The sequence below is a fragment of the Osmia bicornis genome, chromosome 8 (genome assembly GCF_907164935.1).
Source record: "Osmia bicornis bicornis chromosome 8, iOsmBic2.1, whole genome shotgun sequence".
Classification (NCBI taxonomy): domain Eukaryota; kingdom Metazoa; phylum Arthropoda; class Insecta; order Hymenoptera; family Megachilidae; genus Osmia; species Osmia bicornis.
Genome location: NC_060223.1, coordinates 10,418,243 through 10,438,309, shown reverse-complemented (window position 1 = coordinate 10,438,309; position 20,067 = coordinate 10,418,243). Strand labels below are relative to the sequence as shown.

The 20,067-nt window shown below is 39.9% G+C and overlaps 1 protein-coding gene across 4 annotated transcripts in view; it reads right to left on the bottom strand.

Moving 5' to 3' along the window:
• Positions 1-20,067, bottom strand: part of LOC114877651 (venom dipeptidyl peptidase 4-like) — a 111,307-nt gene that overhangs the window by 7,530 nt on the left and 83,710 nt on the right. For all 4 annotated transcript variants that reach the window (XM_029190512.2, XM_029190513.2, XM_046286727.1 and 1 more), the window contains 3 exons: positions 7,031-7,253; positions 4,901-5,088; positions 3,460-3,654 (listed from right to left, as the gene is read on the bottom strand). In XM_029190512.2, the coding sequence (XP_029046345.1) occupies positions 3,460-3,654; positions 4,901-5,088; positions 7,031-7,253 (606 nt within the window). The remainder of the gene's footprint in view (positions 1-3,459; positions 3,655-4,900; positions 5,089-7,030; positions 7,254-20,067) is intronic.

The window sequence follows — 20,067 nt, the reverse complement described above, 5'->3', positions numbered from 1 at the left end:
GTTTTTCATTTGCACCTCTTTTCATTCTAATTACAGTTTATTCTTCGATCACACCGTACTCTCAATTTCCTATACGTCGCTTTAATCAGGGCTTGTTAATTGAATCTAAAACAATAGTTTCAGCTGAAATTTAACTCATTAGCAAAACCCTTTCGCTTTACCATCTACACACCTACACACTTTGATCGATCTTAATTTACCCTGCGGCGATCGAGGCTCACCTAATCCGTAAACGATTAATTTCAGAGCGAAACGGGAGCTGCCATCGCGTTAAATTCATCGTTTCTCGATGACGACGTAATATTCGCCCCCATTGGTCGAACCCGCCCCTAAACGGTCCCGAGGCGTCCCACCACGAAAAAGAAAAAAAAGATTTATCTTTCGGTCACGGGGTCTGGGTTATTCACTGATCAAGCGATCGCGGGGGTGGAACAGCAACATTGCTGGTTCGATGACGGAACAAAGGGCGGTTTAAAAAAAAAAAAAAGGACGAGGAAAAAACGAGCGGTCACCGTGCAAACAGAACGGGGCGGAGAAACGAGTAGGGAAGAAAGATAAAGAGCGGGAAACCGCAAGAAGTGTGAGAAAACTATCGATGAGATTCATTTGGTGATTTTTCATTTTCCCTTTCCCTTTTCTTCGCAATTTTTACTAGGATTCAAACTCTATGGTGATTCAAGCGACACTTAAACCGAAGGGTATTGATTACTCGGGGCTGTTCGAAAGGGGTAATGAACCGAATTCCAAGTTTGAAACTACCGATGCGGATGACGTATATTTGAATTCGAAATAATGGCACACTATTGTTCCAAAAAATCCTGGGTACTTTATAGCCAAAAATAATTAAAATTTTACAATTCGTTCAAACTTCGACAGAACAATGTTAGAAATAGCTCATTTTAAACCATATTGCCAATCAGTTGATTAATTTCGACCGTTGTCCTTTGTCGAGGCACGAAGACCTGCAAAATTTTGATTCTGTTCCATCCACCAGCTCTCCTTCCAGGCAGTTGATACCGCCAGGACATTATTTTTCTCCTCGAAGCAAAAACGGAAGTGAAAAGACAGATCGAGTTTGAATGAAAAAAAAAAGAAACAAAAGTAGATGTCGAAATCGTTGGAAGTGGGGGTGGGAGAAAAAGAATGTCGGGTAAAAAGGAACGACAGGAGAGTAGAGGGTGCAAAAGGGCGGTAAGAAAAAAATAGGGCAAAGAAGGTAAAAAAGAAGAGCGAGTAGAGAAAAACGAGAGGTGGTGGCGGGAGAAGGGGATGGTGAGAAAGGGTGACGGGGTACGCAGGAGCGACAACACCCCGTGCAATGAGCCAGAGGTTAAAGAGAGCCGGCCAATTCCGCAATCGCTTGGCCAGCTTCCAATTTCACGACTCGCTTTTTACAGGACGGACGCGGGGTGTGCGCCAACAAAACATTGCAACGTGGATACACAGGGGTGGTCAACGAACAGTACGGGTTGAATATCGCTACTAGCACACCATCTTCGTATCCTCTCGCATCCGTTCGTCGGTTTTCATCAGCGATTCTGTGTGAGGATACGCAAACGTGATCGATAACTGGAGAATACGCGACGCTAAAATTTCTCCTCCTTGACAGCTTACTCTACTGAGAATTACCCTATAACTTTGGTGAAAGTCAAAAGAACTTTTAAGCCATTGGATTCGTCGATCAGCAACGAAAGAGACTGATCGAGGAAGCGATTACTCGTCCATCGATGGAACAACCCTTGGGATCCAGTAAGTTTGTTAGCCGGATTAGTGGATTACCACTTCGGCCATCGATAAGTCAGGGGTTGGGCATGGATGTTAGCAGGTAGGAAAGATTAAATCGAGTAATTAGATTATCCATAGCAGTAGAGTTGGTAAATTTGAAGAAATTGCGAGTAGCTGCGCGACGGAAAACCGCGTCACGAACATCCTCCTCGACGTTCTACTCTGCTCTTTGTTCTCGGCTGACAGTTGGGATCACGGGAAATAAAGAGAAAGAAGAGAAAAGAAAGAAAAATACAGGACATTTGAATTTCGAGGCTCGAAAATGTGGGAAACGGGAACAGGAGGAAAAACGAGGCTGTCGTTTCTGCGTCGTTAATTTTGCACGCGTCGCGGTTTCGTTTCGCGCGTCGGAAAAGCTTGAAAAGTTTTTCGCCTCTTTTCCCAGGCGATCGTTATCTATCGGAGCGACGACCGGAGATCGTGTACAACGTTGCGTGTTCCATTTTTGGCCGAGCTACATGAACGAATGAACGACCGACTGCCGTTGGAAAAGTTCTGATTCGATGGATATTCGAGAAGGGGGTGTCATCGTTGATTACATACAATTATCGCAATTTCATTTTATGCGGAGACTAATATATTCTTCGATTTCCCAAACACGCGTTTACTCCTTAGTATGCTAATAGTTGGGAAACACTGTGTAACTTCTATTCGAAAATTTACACAGATAGAAAACACGTTGAACGACCAAGCCCAAAGATCCAAGTTTATACAACGAACGTTTCAACAATAGCGAACGGCCCTTAAGCACCTTAATGGACGGATCCGAAGACCTACATGCAATATTCGAAGAGTTGCAAACTTCTTCAACGTTACTCTCGATCGCTTCTCTAAACGATCCTTTGCAGAATTTGCTCATCCTTGTCCTCGAACTTGTACGCTAAACCATCCAAACTCTCTCCCCTAAATTCTAAGTCCTTTTGCCGCAAACTATCCCCCGTAAATATCCCGGTGGATATTTTTTAAATACTAAATTCGAGCCATTATATTCGTACCACGCTCACCGATAAATCAAGCATAGGTGGAAAAGCAAAAAAAAAAAAAAAAGGAAAATGCGGTTAGAGAACTCGTCATAAATTGACTTATCTCGACGTTGTTTGGCAAAACGTACCCGTGGTAAATATTGAATCGATGTCTGGGTCATATTTGTTGACGCGGTAGCATTAAAAATGCAACGAACAACAGCAGGCAATCCGTGTCTTTTTGCATTTAAAACGGTCTGGAACTCGATAAATTGCATCGGGGACATTTTACATGTAAATAGAGAGCTGGCACAACGAAATTAGTATTGGCCCTGTGATCAAAGTGTTCGAACAACACGACGACGATGGCAGTGTGACATTTAAAAATCATTTGCATTTTTAACCCCGTCGTGCTACCAACATCCGGATTGCAATATTTCGTCGTCGAAGGGGTGAGAGAAAAAAATGGGAGGAGAAAATTGCAGCCAGCTTTGAAGCGTGTTTATGTAAAACGCTAGCTCGTTTAAGATGCAAACACAAGGCTTTTCCCTGAAAAAACAGGCAACCTTTGCTGGGGTTGATTCGATCATATTTTCACCCCTCTCGTTATCAGCTTCTCAATTAATTACTATTACCGTGCTGATACAAATAAGGGATTAGATCGAAATGCATGCAAACTAATTGAGCTTTTCCTCACGAAAGATTTACATACCTGGTTACGTTGATCTGATCAGCTATCTCGACTGTTCCAAGATTTCGATATCCAGCGAACAGCATACCATCGTCCATTAATCCAGAACCACGACCATCGATGGTCGCGTAGATGATACTCTTGTTTGTTACAAGATACGTGCCCCAATCGACGTTGAACTTCTCCGTAATTTGATACGAATCTGGACCACCATATCTAGAAAACGAGAACCAAATTATTATTAATATACTGTCCGAGATATTAATTAAAATTTGGAAATTGGTAATCACGTCACATCATTACGTATTAATGAGTTTGTTTGCTGTCGTGCAGGTAATTATTAATCGCTAATTACGATATAACATGCTTGTATTTTACAGAAAGTGAGTGGGCAGTGATTGGAGGGAATAACAGGTTTTGAGGTGTGAATGAAACATGCGTTAAATAATTGGTCCACGAGGTATAAACGTTATAAATTACAGAACGAATGACACGCGTCCATGTGATTCAATTTATTAATTGATGAGCTAACAGGGGAACTGAATAAAAAAGTATATAACTTGTCATAAATTACAATGATATTTCAATAAATTAACGTAACGAAGCGTGATGTTCGATTTAATGATATTTCATTACACCGATAAACGAAGTTAATTTTATCTTCGAATATATCGTTTCGATTCATAACGAAATCAATCAAACTAATTCCAGCCAAGCTAATCGAGTTTCTTTATAGCTTTTTTCTTGGTTCACAGAATTGAAGCAGCAATTATTAAACAATTCCATTCGATTAGATCAAGAAAAGCTAACTCGATTTCACAGTTTAATTCAGTTATTCAATCTCGTGTACTGTCTCTATTTACACGCAATCTAATCCCCTCGAAACGAATTCTATCTGTGTAATCAAATTTTCGAAACAAGAATCAACGTCTACCACCATGAAAATTAGTCGAATTGCACTTGCTCGAATTTCATTCAATTATACACATTTTCGAATGAATTTCTCGTGAAAATTTCCTACGAAATTTACAGAATTGACAATGCTAATTAATATATTGAAAAATTCATAAAAATTCAGGGGTCGCGTTTACAGGTCGTCGAATGAATTTCACGAGAATATTTCCGTCGTATCGCGAGACACCTTTCGATAGAACGGATGGTCGCAAAAAACTTTTTGATAAATGATACGCTGTGTCTGACACGTGCTACCCTCCCCCAAGTCTTTTCTTCTTTTTTTCCCATTCACCACGAATAATTCGTATCCGCTTTCGAGGGCATTAAAGCGCATTCATAGGGGTGGCAAGCATTTGCATACGAATAAAATAACGAAAGAGGTGAAAGATCGAGGGAAATCAAGCGCAATTTCAACGGGCACGTATGTAATTTCTCGGTAAAACGATCTCGTTTAGTTGAAAAATTATTTCGAAACATTAAACGAACAGTTTGGTAAGAATATACTCACACGAAAATTAACATCGGATACTTGGTGGCGCCAGACAGATCTGCATTAGGTGGAATCAGTAGTCTAACTCGAGCATTGAACCCACCGGGAACTGGCACTTTGTAACGATGCACAAGCGGTCGCAATTTTTCCTTGATGATTTCCGAAACCGCCTCGTTATTCTCCCATGCCAGAAGCTTCGTAGAATTCTGAAAAAGAATTACGACACTGTAAAATCTATCCACGTTTCTCGTTTTGAGAAATGGAATTTACCGATAACACTTGACTTTTAATTAATCTTTCACGAGAGAATTTTCACCTAAAGGATACGCGTTATCGGGTCCCTTAAATTTGTCGCGAGCGCTTGAAAAACGACGTGATTCTCCATTTCCGTCGTTCCGATTCGTAATCGAAAGCATTACACGAAAGGTAGGGCGATCTTAAGAACGAATGGTCGAAAACTTTCAAGCCATCATGCATCAATGTCGAACACGCAACGGCCACGCTTTCTTGCCTCGCTTAAATGTATTATTCCAAGCGTTTAATCTTTCGTTAGATCCGACAGATTCACTGAATCGTCCTCGCTACCTCTTCCCTCGAGAATGACGGAGAATTTATAAATCGTTATCCAGAGAATCGAACTCTGAAAGATAGATCTTTGAACTCGTTCTGATTGCGAGATTCGTGTTCCATTCAAGTTGGGTAAATATGACTTAACGAGACGATTAAAACTCTTTTAAAGATGAAATTCTATGCAAAAAATCACGTTTAAAATATTTTTTATTTAACTTGAGGTATGCGATATCATCGCGCAGGCCTGGATAGCATTACATTAATAATATCAGTTATTCAAAGAGATTTCTCCAATATTTCAAGAGGTAAATATTACTACTCTCCACTAATTACTTTTCGTTAATTCTCCTCGAATGGAACCGAAAGTTTATTTAATAAGGTTCAAAGAAAAATTAACGCTATTGCAGTTCGCTGTTTATATTTCCTGTACTCTCTTCCGTCCTGCTTCATTCAATTTTTCAATCGAATTTTAATTTCACTTTTTAATTTGCTAGTTTGCCTCTCGACCGTTTTATCATTCGCCGCAAAAGATTTTGTTCCCCGTATTTAAACTTTGGTCACGCTTTATTTGAAAAAATTCAGCGGTAAATTTTTAGAAAAATTGTCTCAACAAAAACCTTTGGGTATAAACAGATTATTAAACAATCGAATGATACGAGTTTTATAATCGTTTGGCAAATCCCAATAATTCCCAACAATTCGTTGAAATCGAATAGGCGACCGTTTATCAAGCCAAGAATTGAGAACATGATATCGTTATCAGACTATCGAATTAAATAAATTTCACCATTGTTTAACAAGCATGGTGAACGAAATTTAACTGGCTTAGCCATTTTATTCCACCACTATAATCGTGCGATGGGTATACCAGCACCCGACGACAATGAATTTCTGGCATTCGCGAGACTAAAATAATTCGCAGAATTGTAGACACACTAACGATGCAGGGCTGTTCTTTTACCCTAATCAATGGGGTCGTTCAATAGGAATTTATCGCGAGCAACTGGAGGAAGAATGATAAAACGTGGCACAATAGTATTCTGAAGTTTTTCACGAAGAGAAGTTCGATTATCCGGGTTGGTAATTACATTATCGTTTGAAGGAAGGCAATGCTGAAGAGGAATCGTAAAGGAAACGAAGCGAAGCGACGCGACGCGACACGACGCGTTTGACTATCGTGACGAGAACGAAATGAGAGAAGAAAAAAAAAAATACAGAAACTCGACTGTTCAGCTTCGTTATCAGAAGCTGAACGATTACAACTGGTAATCGGCTTTTCTCGCAGACAAGCCCTTTCGAATCCGTCGACGAAGGGATTCATTTCCTTTCCTTTAAGCGGAAAACGATGAATGGGAAGCGTCTTGTCGAGGCAGATGCATTTGCAACATCTCAAAATTTTTGTTAAGAAATTCATAAAGATTTATAAGAAGAATAGTAACACGTTATTTATATGTAATTATTACCATCTGTTTTTCCTCCGATAGAAATGGCAGGAACATTTGGGGAAAGGCAATAATCAAAGAGGAAAATTTCACGACCTCGTTGAATCACGTTTAGCCAATAACGTCTCTCACTTACCCTGTTGTAGATGGTGATGTCAGGTACTCCAGGACCGGCACAAGTGAGCACGTAATGCGAATGATCGGTGGAAAACTTGGCCGTGTTGTAGAGACATCGGTTCCCGTCCGTTTCCCGCACAATACCGCAACTCAAACACTCTGGCTTACGGTCGCTGGCTCGCAAGGATATCCGGTACAAATGTTGCACCGCCGAGTCTTGTTCCGACGTGGCCAGATAGTAACTGGAACACACAAAGACAGAGAAGATGTAGAGAAAAGAAAGCGAAAATTGTAGACAAGGGTTCATTTACATAGGCTGCTCTTTAATGGCTTTGTAATCGTGAGAACTGCTAGCGAATTTGCATTGCAACGAGACCCGGTTTTGTTTACTCAGCTAACGCGTGTTGAAAGAAGAAACTTCTCGATGTGCTGCTAGCAGATTTTGCGCAAACTAACTTCGCAAACTGGCAGTACGTAGTTCGACACTGGTATCGGGACAACGTTGTCTCGTGAAAGGGAAGCTTGTTTTAATTCCCCTAGTCACTTACTGCCGGCTTAAAATAAACCTGGACACCGTAACCTCGCGTTGAAACTTGATTACTTGGAATTTATTCCAAGGAAAGAAGGAAGAATCCAGCAATTTTTATTTTTCAATGAAATTTCAGGTTTAAAACACGGCAGAGAGTAGCGTCGAGTCTCGAATAAATTTCGATATATCTGCAAGCAGAGATCAAACGGTAGAGAACTCCTACAAAGCAGTTTTCCTCGACCAAATCCGTGTCTAATCTAAATCTATGTCGACTTACTCCGTCGCGCACAGCTTACGCCCGCAATTTCTATGCGCATAGATCAGATGCAGCTGGACAAACACGACGGAATTCAGGATTCTGACCAGAAACATGATCGTACCTTTTAATTCGAGCAATTCTCTTGGAAATGCTCTAGAGAAATTTTACTCTATAAATTCCAAGTGTCGAATAATGTGTAATAAAAATTAAAAGGTAATAATAAGTACCATGTATAGTACGGTAATAATTTCTGTTTTCATTGTAATAGCGAACGTGTTGAGTTTGGCTCGTGTGTCGAAATAGGAGACAAGTATCGAAGATGCAGATTACTATGCTAGCATATACGTTATTTACTACATGGTTGTAAATACGTTCTTGGCAGGCAAGAGAGATGTATATTGCATGCCTTAGTAGGAATCTTGCGACATGCTAGGATACTGGCAATCAACTGGCCTTCTATCAAACGTTGAGATCCAAAGCTGTTACCGTCTGATTTATAACGCTCCGCTACTACTGCGCGCAGCTTTGGCCTGTAACGCGATCAAGCTACTGCCTCTATTTGCATTAATTCGGATCCGATTGCTCGTTGCTAACGAACCAGAGATCGATTCGTATTATCTACTTTTTATAACAAATTCATGCAAATAACACGTAGATTAAATTAATAGCTTCTATGTTAAATATTAATTTCAATATAAAATTCTTACTAATATTTGCGATAAAATGTTTAATTTCCTTAATAGAGAATTTCAGGCGGTAATTTTATGCTGGAATAAAAAGAACGGTGTATAAAATATGAATTTTTAAGATAATGTTCCCCATTGTATTATATTACATCATTATAATATAATTAAAGGAAAATGATTTCGTGATTCAGTTCGTGGTTTGAACACGTTTCTCTGGTTTTGGAAGAGGAACTTACTGGAAGTTAGCAAACTCGCTGTTATTGATTGTTTGAACAGCTCTGTGATGTTACAAGTTACATATTTCACAGATGTACGAAATTACTGATTATCGAGTGTCGAATTGCTAAACAGCTAATTGGCAGGTTGACACGGTGACAGATGTTTGACGTCAAATTTTGTGTCTCAAGTTTCCTGTGTCAAATAACAAATGACAAACAGCAGAGCGCTGAACCAAATACGGAATTGCAAGATTTTGAACGGATAGTGATCGATGTGTTGTTACATTCTCCAATTACTAGAATTTCAGGGTACGTCATGCAAATGATCAAACGCGAACCGTCAAATTTTCACACTGACAGCTTGAAAATTTAGAGGAAATCATCATTTCTTTTACCCGGCGAAAGCGTTCAAACCGTCTTGTCGATTGAATCGACGATCAATCAAAGCGTGATAATTAACAATCCCAGGTTAATATTCAACATTAATATGAGACGAGGGTGCACGATAACGAAGATATCGCGTTCACTGGCTCGCATATAAGTTGGTTGACTTTGTTCGTCAACTGTAACAGGTGAAACAGGGTAATTCAATAGCTTACGACGGTTAATGGCTTTAGGGTTTGACAGCCGTAGCCCCAAGATGAGCGTAAACTCTCCACCATCCGGGAAAATCAACGGGGGTGTAACTGGCGGCAGTAAAGGGCGGAGAAATGGATAGAGGGTGCAGTTTCGTTGGCAAGATGGATGAGCCTCGGGTCGTTCAGAACGGATTAATTTCAATATCCTGTTAATTTGACCTCTCACGTCGACCTTAAACGACGAGCAAGGTCCTGCTCCATGTTTCATGCCTTCGAGGTTGACTCACGGAGGGTGGTTCTTGTACGCGTTTATAGATCAAAAACGATCTGGTTTTAATCGCTCGAAAATAACGTTGCAGCTTCACGATCATCGTCCTGTTAATAATCGTTCTTGTTAACAAGAATTTCGCGTTGCGTGTTTTCAACTTTCAGATTTCTATATTTTCTAACTTTCAAATTTCGTCAAATCGTTCGATTATTGAAAAAGCATTGAGTCAGATTTATTTATAGAATATACGGTGCGTATTGTAGGTGCAGCTTACAAGTTTGATTGGTTCGTATTTTTTTGTCGTCGGCAATGTTCCGAGCATGAAACGGAAATTACAGGGACGGCTTTTTGAAGGCATAGATCATGAAATTCACCGTTATAATCCGAGCACAAACGCTCGTTTTCAACGGGTATACGTGAAAAACGTATAAATTGATGCCGTAAAGTTTAATGGTGTTCGATCATTAAATTATGACGAATTTTCGATGAATTCCAATACTACCGTGAAATCTCGACACCAACGATTCGGCTCTGAATTATTTCCTTGTTCATTATTCCCTTTTACCCTCGGATTTCGCCATCGAATCATTTCTGATACATTAAACTTTTAACCATTCAATCAGTTTACGTCCAAGCTCCTCGTTTCACCAACAGTTTACGTAATTCTGAAAGAGTTATAGAAATACATCCAGCTAAAATGTTTGTAGGAAAACGAAACAGGTAATTGTAGTCGGTAAATAAAAGGATAAATAAATAAAGGGGATAATTAAATAACCGATCAGTTGTTAGGGAAATCGATCGGCAAACAGGGCGTCCAATATTCACCTCTCCCAGGGGTATAATGTATTTACAGTATTTTCATAAATTTATCTCGTATTAATTTTTATTCAAAAACATTTCATCCCGATACTGCTTTGCACTTTAAAAGTTTGCATGAATCTCTCTTTTTTTGAAAATATTTTGCTCGATAACTTTTAATATCTCGAAATGGAGCTCATCAACTTGTTAAAAAGTTTCAGTCAAAGTTGTTATAATTTTTCAGTAAATATTCATCGGTTAAGTTTTCCTTTTTTTTTTGAACAGTTAAAATGTTAAATTCTACATTCACGGATCATCTAGCACTATTAGTTCTCTAAGATTTTCTAAAGCACCGTTCCGGTGTAATCGGTTCATTCAACAGTTCATTACTCTGTTGAACAAACGGAAAGCCGTAAAATGGTTCGAACGGACATCGGGCAGGGGGATGCAGTGTTATAGAGGGTAATTTCAGGGAGATGATCGTCGGCGAGTGTGCACATAAACCTGCTGGCAAAGAGTGCCTCCTAAGTTATGTATCTTCTGAAAGCCGATGAAAGTTCTAGTGGAGCAATTTAAAGTTGCCCCTCGCATGCAGAGCTTAATACCATCGCGTACCGGAAACCAGAGCATCCGTCTTTCATCGAACAACGCTAACTTTTGTTCTATCCTTGAATGCCCATTGTGAACACCAAAGTTACATTATCCGTTCAGTCACGGCTTGTGTTTTGATAAATATCGCTTACATGTTACATTGCCTATAGCTAACAAAGGATTAACGCAGAATTAATAACTCTGCAGCTTAATAATTCCTTGTCAAGATATGAAAAGGTACATAAGGAGTTAATTAATGAGGCTATCTGCGCAGTAGGCTTTATATTATTGTCTCGAGGTAACAAAGGAATATTGTACAAGGATGGAATATTTAGCAGATCGAATTTCTGCACTGGGATTCAAATCTCTCTCATCTGCTGAGAAGGTGATTAATTGATTAAGCTATCTGCCCAATCAACGAATATTCATTCCCTCAGACAAATACTGCTTACACGTTATTGTCTACAGGTAACAAAGGATTACCGTAGAGAGATGGAATATTCGGCGAATGAAATTTCTCAACTGGGAAATTCGATCTATAGGTAACTTTTATAATTATTCATCCTTGATAGAATGTACTTCATTACAGATACGTTGGAATTTTCCTCGTACACCCTGTACCGTTAAAGCACTGTAAGCAGAATTTGTATTCATATGCTCGCTTGCACTGTACCGAAAGTTGTTTCCTGTTTAACAGTTCATTTGAATACTTTTGAAACCCGGTTTCCACGCGAATGGACGTAACATAATGGTCGAAACGTGCTTGCTACTAGATATTATCCTACTCTACTATCGTTTATCCTTCCATACACGGTATAATAATCATTGGAAAGCATCAAAGATTCGTTAAACGAGAACTTTTCAGCGGACAGGATAAAATCGATACGGCAGAATGTCGTTTGATCAGGTGCAAGTAAACGCGTAGATCCTTTAAGTAAGGATTACGCGAGCGAGAAACGGTTCCGAAACTCGGATCGTTATCAGAACGATTTGTTTCGCGGCCAGCACCGTGAAAATAATCCTCGTGGCGAGAAAAAGCCTTAAGCCGCGCGTGTTGCTGGCTCGCGTGCGCAAACAAACCCCTGGCTCTTTCAGAAATTACGAGCACTCCGTGACAATTCCCACGCGTTTAACAGGCTAAAACGTGCACTCGCGAGCCACGGCTGCAGGCAGTTTTAAAGCTCGCCGCCATTGTTCCGTGAAGTAGGCGAGTAGAATGCTTTTTCTTCACTGCTTTCACGATAATAGCGCGTCGAACGTCTAGCTAACGATCAAAATTCTCCAACGCGTTCGAACCGTTCAATTATCCCACTACTTAGACAAGTATCAATGACTCTCTGATTTGCCTTTTTGTCCTTTAACGCGTTTAACGCGTTAAAGCTAGAGAGTTGAAATTATTTCATTCCGCCACTTTCAATAATCGCGAACAAGTGTTTGTCAAAGAATATCGACGCATTTTCCTGTGTAGTCGCGAGGAACAAAGCCGTGGAAAATCCGTTACAGGTGTAATTGGATATATTTCTCAATTGGACGCGCTTTACGTAGAAAGTCCAATTAAACGGAGGCGAAGCAAGCAAAGTTTCGCGTTTCAATGAGGGGTGGCGGGGTCGCGAGTTTCACGGGCATTCGACATTCGGCACTAACCCCGTTCATAAATCCTTTCTACGGATCCTCGAGATTATTCTCACCGTTTGCAGGGGTTGAAACGATCTCTATTTCTATGCGCCACTACCGACCGAATAGCAACCGGCTGCTATCACAATGCGCTAAAACGTAATCTGCCGCAATGAACGGTCGCAATCAACGACCGTCTCCGTCTTCGTTTCGGTAGCCACGTTCATTTCTGCCAAGCTCCTGCCGCGCCGCGCCGCGTCACGCCGTCCAGGTATGTCGCAACGATCAAGTTGAAATTACACGTTCCTTAACCCCAACGAAGAAGACAAACGCCGACGCTCGTCGTGCTTCTTAACGCACAACGTCTCCGACTAATCTCACGCTCGCTAGGACATCCAAAGTGAAGAAAAGTCTTTCCTTCACTCTACCCGAATGTAATTTGAAAAGTTTGAAAAACTTTCTTTTCATTATACCTTCATCACTGTAACGTAGTTGGTCCGTAATCGTTACGTGGACATTTTAACATTCTACCTGCTGGCAGACTATCGATAGAATTTTTGGTACCATTCTCCCTTGCGTCGACAAAGCTTAATTCTTTCCAATTACAACGGTGACGCTTCGATAATTAATCGCTTCTTTTTTTATTTTTCCCATCCCACAAATTTTGATTGTACCATGGCAAAACGGGAAGGGCGAGTTTATTAAGACCGTAATACCAGTGAGCTAGTGGACCGGGGGATAATTAAATTTGATTTACCGGCTTCCAGTTTGTAGTTCAAAACAGATTGTTCGATGCAAATATATAGTAAAGCGATACTACGAAGAATCAATAGCACCGTGCAACCGGCAGATATTGCATGTTCCTGCAAAATAACGGATGTCCTCGAATATATGTAAACCGAACGTTAAATATCACATATTTCACGAAATTCAATCTTTTATAGAAACGTAAATAGGTTCTTGGTTAACTTCCTTTGTTAGTCAGAAAAGATTTAAAGAAGTTTAGCGTTGGTTGAAACAATGAAATGAAAGATGTCATTGGGAGGGGGGAAAAACGATGGAAAGAGAATGTTAATTCTCTACCCTCGAGGAAATCCTCTTTCAATCCTGACCCAATTTCCGTTCAAAGAACACGTACGGAAAACGTAGAGCAATGATTCTAGCGTTTAACCGCCACTTTTGTCCTCAGGAAATTGCTTTTCCATTACTCTTTGCTGTTTCTTCGGATGAAACGTGGTCAAGAATTCAAACGGGTTTGGCGAAATTGATTCGGAAGAAACGATGTAAGGTTAGATTTAAAATTAAAAAAGAAGAAGCGGAGGAAAATGGATTACATCGATGGTTTTATATTTTTCTATCGATCTGTTTCACCGTTCGGTTATTCCTCTCTTTGAAATCGAAACATTCTCGCGACAAATTGAAACGCCTCGAGCCTACTCCCTCGTATTCCTCTGCTTTCGTTTCCCTTCACGAGTTTCATATTATATTTCTTATTGTTTATCACAGCCGCGTCGAGCCGACCTCGATGCATCGAGCAACACACGGTGCGCCCTCAATGAAAATTTCAAAAGCATCTTTATGAATTTTTCCTTGGCACAATTTCGGTGGCCCTAGCTGCGTTTTATGGAAGAAAATAAAAGAAAAATAACATTTTAGAAGTTCTACAGCCACCTTGCCTTATTCCAGCTTGCAGAAAAAATTCAAGATGCTTTCCATGTAATCTCAATGTTATTAGACAGCTTTAAAAAAATGTTTTAAAGCGAAACTTTTTAGGGCAAGGAAAATCCTTTGTTTAAAAAATCTATACGTCTGGTAGTTCTGAGTCCCAATTGACCCGGCTTTGTTGTTCGAGAGTTAACGAACGAATTTCATAAGAGAATAGAGGAGACGAGGGAAATATTGGACGCGTGGAAGGAGGTTACCGGTTTTTGAGGGTGTCCACTGTTTCGTGCCACGTCGACGTGACCAAAATGGCAAACGTACACGATGAAATGCAGACTTCGTTGCAGTTTCTTTTCGTTGTCAGAGCTGGACAAGCGGTCGGTCTCAACAGAGACTGGTCAGAGTATTGCCAACTTGATACAGTCGGAGAGAAAGGAAAAGGCAGCCGGAATTCCTGTGCCGAATAAAACGATGTTCCAGATATGCCACTTAAACGAAGATTGTCAGTTTTACGTTGCACGAACGAAGTTGAGAAACTTTTTCTTGTTTCGGCGAATGTCACGAACTCGGAGTTAAAATTTCTCACGATCGAATTACTTCCCTTCGAAATGAAGCAAAATGAATTTCCAAATGGATTTAAAAGAGAAGAGAATGAAAAAGTAACATGGTCCGTTTCAGAGGAACATGTCTGACTATTCGTGTGGAATACTACTAGCTGTACTTGGTTTTTCAATTATTCAATTAAAAAATAATAATTTCAGGTATTGAAAACATACATTAGACTCGCGAGTAATGTAGCAACTTTGAGAATACATTAAAAGTTTCGTTTCCTATGAATTATACCCAATGTCTGATTATTCGTATGGTAATACCACTTACCGAACTTCCACTCTTGATTCTTTAACCAAGAGAGAATAATCCTGAAAACTGAAAGCATTAAATAGACTTCTGAATAATGCAGAAACTTCAAGAATGCGTTAAAATTGCTCTTTTCCAGAGAATGTTGAAAATGTCTGATAATTCGTATGGAAAACTACTGGCGTTTGAACGTATTCTTGTTTTTCTTCTTACCATTCAATGCTCGAACATCTTAAAAGCTGCAATATATTTAAGAGTGTAGTTTTATATTCCAATTCTTGAATTCTTAATGAATTCCAAATGTATATAAGCATTTGAAAGATTATACGCCTGACTATTCGTACGTTGATCTACTTAATTCAGACTCGGTGAAAAAACTCGATCTACAATTCATTTCCTCCGACCCTAAACGACACCGAGATCTCTCAGAACAGCGAAAACAGTTTCCACAGATATCTAAACTCGCACAGACTCGAGCGCGCGTCTGACTAATCCCCGAAACGATCACTTATCTCCCCGACTCGTCTCGAATTCTCCTCTCCCGTTTCCCATTTCGCTTTCGTTCCCTCATTCTCCGTCTCGGTCGAAAATCCAATTGTCGCGCGTTTAACCGGTAGGGCAAGGTAGAGTGTGACGATTCGACGAGAAAACTCGACAAGCCGCAACTCATAAGAGGTTTGTCGTTGACATCCAACGGGCGCAACGAGGTTGCACCCCATTCTACCCCGGGCTACCAGGGGAATGTGTCAGGGTCGTCGTGTCGGCGAATATCCGCATCACGTGCATCCGAGGTCTCCGAGCGTATATCCATCGCGAACGTCCCGTGAAAGCTGCGGCCTTGTTGTCGGAACTCGTATTCCCGTCACGTTCCAACGGCGTCTTTGAATATACATTTCATTGTGAACAGGACACGGCTTGCGCTCGATGATTTCGCGACGTGGCGGCCGGCAACAAGACGCGCGTTATCACGCGACGATCCAGACACAACGGGATATCTATTCCTCGTCTCGCAGTTCGATCACGTTCCAGCTTACCAATTAAATCTCGCGCGACTGCGCTTTACGGCCGATCGCCCATTTCGTTTTCCGACCATCTACCATCTACCCCTATCTTTCCTAGCCCCTATATCTTTTTTAACTGCAGATACACACGCCTTTCTATGAATGATAATCGACAGAAGATTACACACCGACAAAATTAATATTGTAAAAGTTATTAAATATATTCAAATTTCAATTTGCAAAAGGCTATAAAATCTTTCATTTGTGACAGTTGCCGGTCTTCCTTCAACTGTATTATAGGAATACGCCAAAATGCAATTAGCATAGTTATTGTAACGTTCCTGGGAAGAACGCATTTTGAACCAACAGAGTTGCGAACTCAAAGGATTATATTCCTCGTTACTCGTGAAATAGCGCATGAACATAATACAACTGGGGAATAAAGGACTTCTTTAAAAAATAAATTAAACTCGTAGAAATAATCCTTCTTGTACGGGATGCTTGGACAGTCGTACCTATCAGACTTTACGAATTTCCATCCGACATACTAATTACATTACTTTCCTCTTCTCTGAAAATCTCGACGAGACTTCGTCAAAGTTGTAATGAAATTCTGTAATCTTATTGAAACACGAATTAATCATTCTAATTCACAATCGTATTTAATATTCTTGAATAAACTTAGTCTTTCGTGGAAATAAACAATCGTTGAACAGACTAAGATCATCTCGAGATGATTTCTTTTCTCTCTTGAACGAATTCCGGTCAGAGATTTCTGTAAGCAACATAGTTTCCTCTCATTAGCTTAACGAAGTTCCATGGCACAATTAAATCCTTAATTATTGTTATCGTTACGAGACTCGCTACGTTTTCACGTTGTGGTAGCTTGTAATTCATTTCTCGAACGCCCACTGAAGAGACTGTGGACTGCGAAATGCTCACGGAACTATAATAAGCAATTCCAGCAAGAATGTTCAATCGTCGAATTCCTTGCGAGCATGCCCGATGCAGAAGAAAGTAACTTTCCGTCGACGCTGTCGTTACGTTACTTTGCTCAGTCATCAATTTTTTCATAAGACTTTTCTTTTTTCCGATTTTAAATTAATTGCCGGTGTATCTAATGGAAGTTCTCGTCGAGAAATCGTGTAACGGAATTTCGAGGAGAAGAAGGTAAGTGTCGGTGTATTAACAGAGTTTCGATTACAATGGTATAAGCCGGATAAAACGGGGTGGACCGTTTAATGGAAAAGTCGAACACAGGATTGTACAGTAAATAAAAGTTTTCTTACGTTGCGGCACGGTGCGGTGAGCGGAATTAAACGGATTATTCATAAACCTGTATTCTCCGCTCGTTAACCGGCGGAAAATTAATGAAGATGAGGAATGTTACAAAGCTGTATACCCGAATCCACGAGGAACTGGTTATAATTATTGCGCAATATTGCGAAAAAGCTTCATTTTTCTTTTTATGGAAAAGATTAAATTAAACTCGATTCGATTCCAAGAACAGATATTTGAACGTATATTTTAGTTTTCAATCTTTACGACACAGATGCTTCGGTATTTTTCAAAGAAATTCGATAGCAAACAGAATTTCGACCAAAAAAACAAACTGAAAAGCATCAGAAGTATATTTTGATTTTATTCAATTTTCTACAGCTACAGATTTTTTGTCACATTGGTATTTTTCCAAGCGGATCGAAGAAATTCGAGAGCAAATAGAACTTCAACAAGAAAGAGAGGAAAAAAGCATTAGAAGTATGTTTGAGTTTTATTCATCGTTCTACACTGGTGAACTTTTTACGACAAAAATCCATCGGTATTCATGTAAAAAAAATCACCGGAATTCGAGAGAGAAGCGGATTTTTAAAAACAATTGATCGTTTGAAATTTTCAGAACGAATTCGAGGAAGAGAGGAAAAAATTGGTTGAACCACTGTGAAATTTCGTAAACTTTCGTTCAAATAGATCACGGTCTCTGTCGTTCTGTGACAAACTATATTACCGGGCTGACCGCGACCTGGATCGATTGAAATACTGATCAATCGAGATCGGAAAAGCTGGTGGTCGGATCGTAATTGGAGGGGCCGTCACGTCGTGTAGACCACAAAATTCCAATTTAATAAATTTCACTATCAATATTCGCCACCGGGACAGTTGATACATTATTGAACGCGTATAAATACTAGTAAAACGATCCTTAAAGCAGAAATGAAATATGGTTTACTTATAATACAATAAAAAGCATAATCATAATAATTTGATCTGCACAATCCTTCAGCTGAAAAATTTCGTCACCACTGTGACATTCCGTCTAAATATTTCCCTGCTATCAGAGATAGCAGCGAAGACCATTAGCGAAGATCTCACCAAGGAAGAGCTTATTTGCAATGGCGCTGTCCGTCCAACGGTAGTTTCATTTCGCTTGAGCGAGTAGAATAATTGGATTCGAGAAAGCGAGGAAAGAAAAGAGAGCAACGTGCAACGTCTCCAAGTCGAAGACAACAACGATTCGGATGAACGAAAGAAGGTGTACGCGTTCTAATTGTCAGCTCTAATCGAAGAACAAACAGGGAGCGAGCGTATCGCGAACTACTGACCCCCCTGGGTATCCGTGAGAAAACGAGCAGAGGAAATAATTAACTCGATCCTTAGTTTGCTTACTAGTTTATGCGTAACAGGAAATTATATTAAGTTGTTGCATATCAAATATGCTGATTTTGAAACGTAGCAAATTTAGCACTAGTTAATTTACTCAAACCTCCTTTAAACATAACATTAAAAATTAAAGCTGACGTCTCAACGTCGCGAAAACTTTATGACTTTAGGAATTTTCTTAGCCCCAACTTACTGAAGATTCGTTTACCAACTTTTCCAATAATTATTTCACAAATGGATTACCGTTCGAAGAAGAAAGTTCTAAAATACTTTAATTATTTGGAACCTCACTAATCGCTATAATTTTCCCGTTTTTTCACGTGGGATTCACAAAATGAGCCATTTCCTACTACGGTCCTTTATTTTTCCAAGCAAACGGACCGACTTAAATTACTTGTTCGGATTAGAAAATTGCATTCTCTCTCGTTGTTCAGAGGAAATTTCATCCATTTAGATTCTTATCTAAAGTACAATCAACTGGCAGAAGAAGGAAATGGACCTTATTATTGGGTACATCGGTTTCTTTCATCCATTCCATCCCTCCTGGAGTCTCTGACAACACCTTCACGAGGGCTCTTAATCCCTTATTCACCACAGACTGCTTTCCAAGGATCTCCGGTGGTTTCTACGACTACGCTAAACCCTTCAACCACTACATCTTCTTTGAGTTGCAATCAACATTCGTTTCTTCGCTGATTTAACAAGCCAACCCTTTGCCCACGGTTGGAAAAAAAACACCTTTAACTACAGACTAGAAATACTATATATAAAAGAGTCAAAGTGAATTAGCACACCCTATGTGTAGGATGATGTTATGAAATCGCAAGTCAACGTTGAAAACTCACTCGAGACCTCATTCTCGTCACTAGTTCTCGTCGTTATCGGCGCATATTCGAATCTCGTTAAGCAACTCCTGTGTTGAACATCGTTACAACAACGCACCTGACCTAAACTTCTCAGGAACACTGCTTTTCCGCGCTACGAGAGCTAATTCGAGGACAATTTCTGCACTCGAGTTTTCATTACTTGATTCTGACAAGGATTATTAGAAAATATATGTGCAAAAAGAAATTGCGAATTTACCCTTTTCTTTCGCGTGCACAGAAATTGTATTATTATACCCTAGGTAAAGGCGAAGCTGAGAAAACTGATGAATGGGATGCTTCTATTTGACTAATTAAAGAGAACATAATGGATGATGAATTATTTGTATCCCAGGCTGAGGATAAATTTGCATTTCGGAATGACTAGAGTTTCCTCTGTAATTAAAGAAAGCAAACGAACGAAATTGTTCCAGTAATATAGAATGATAAATGACTGTTCAGACTGTCATACT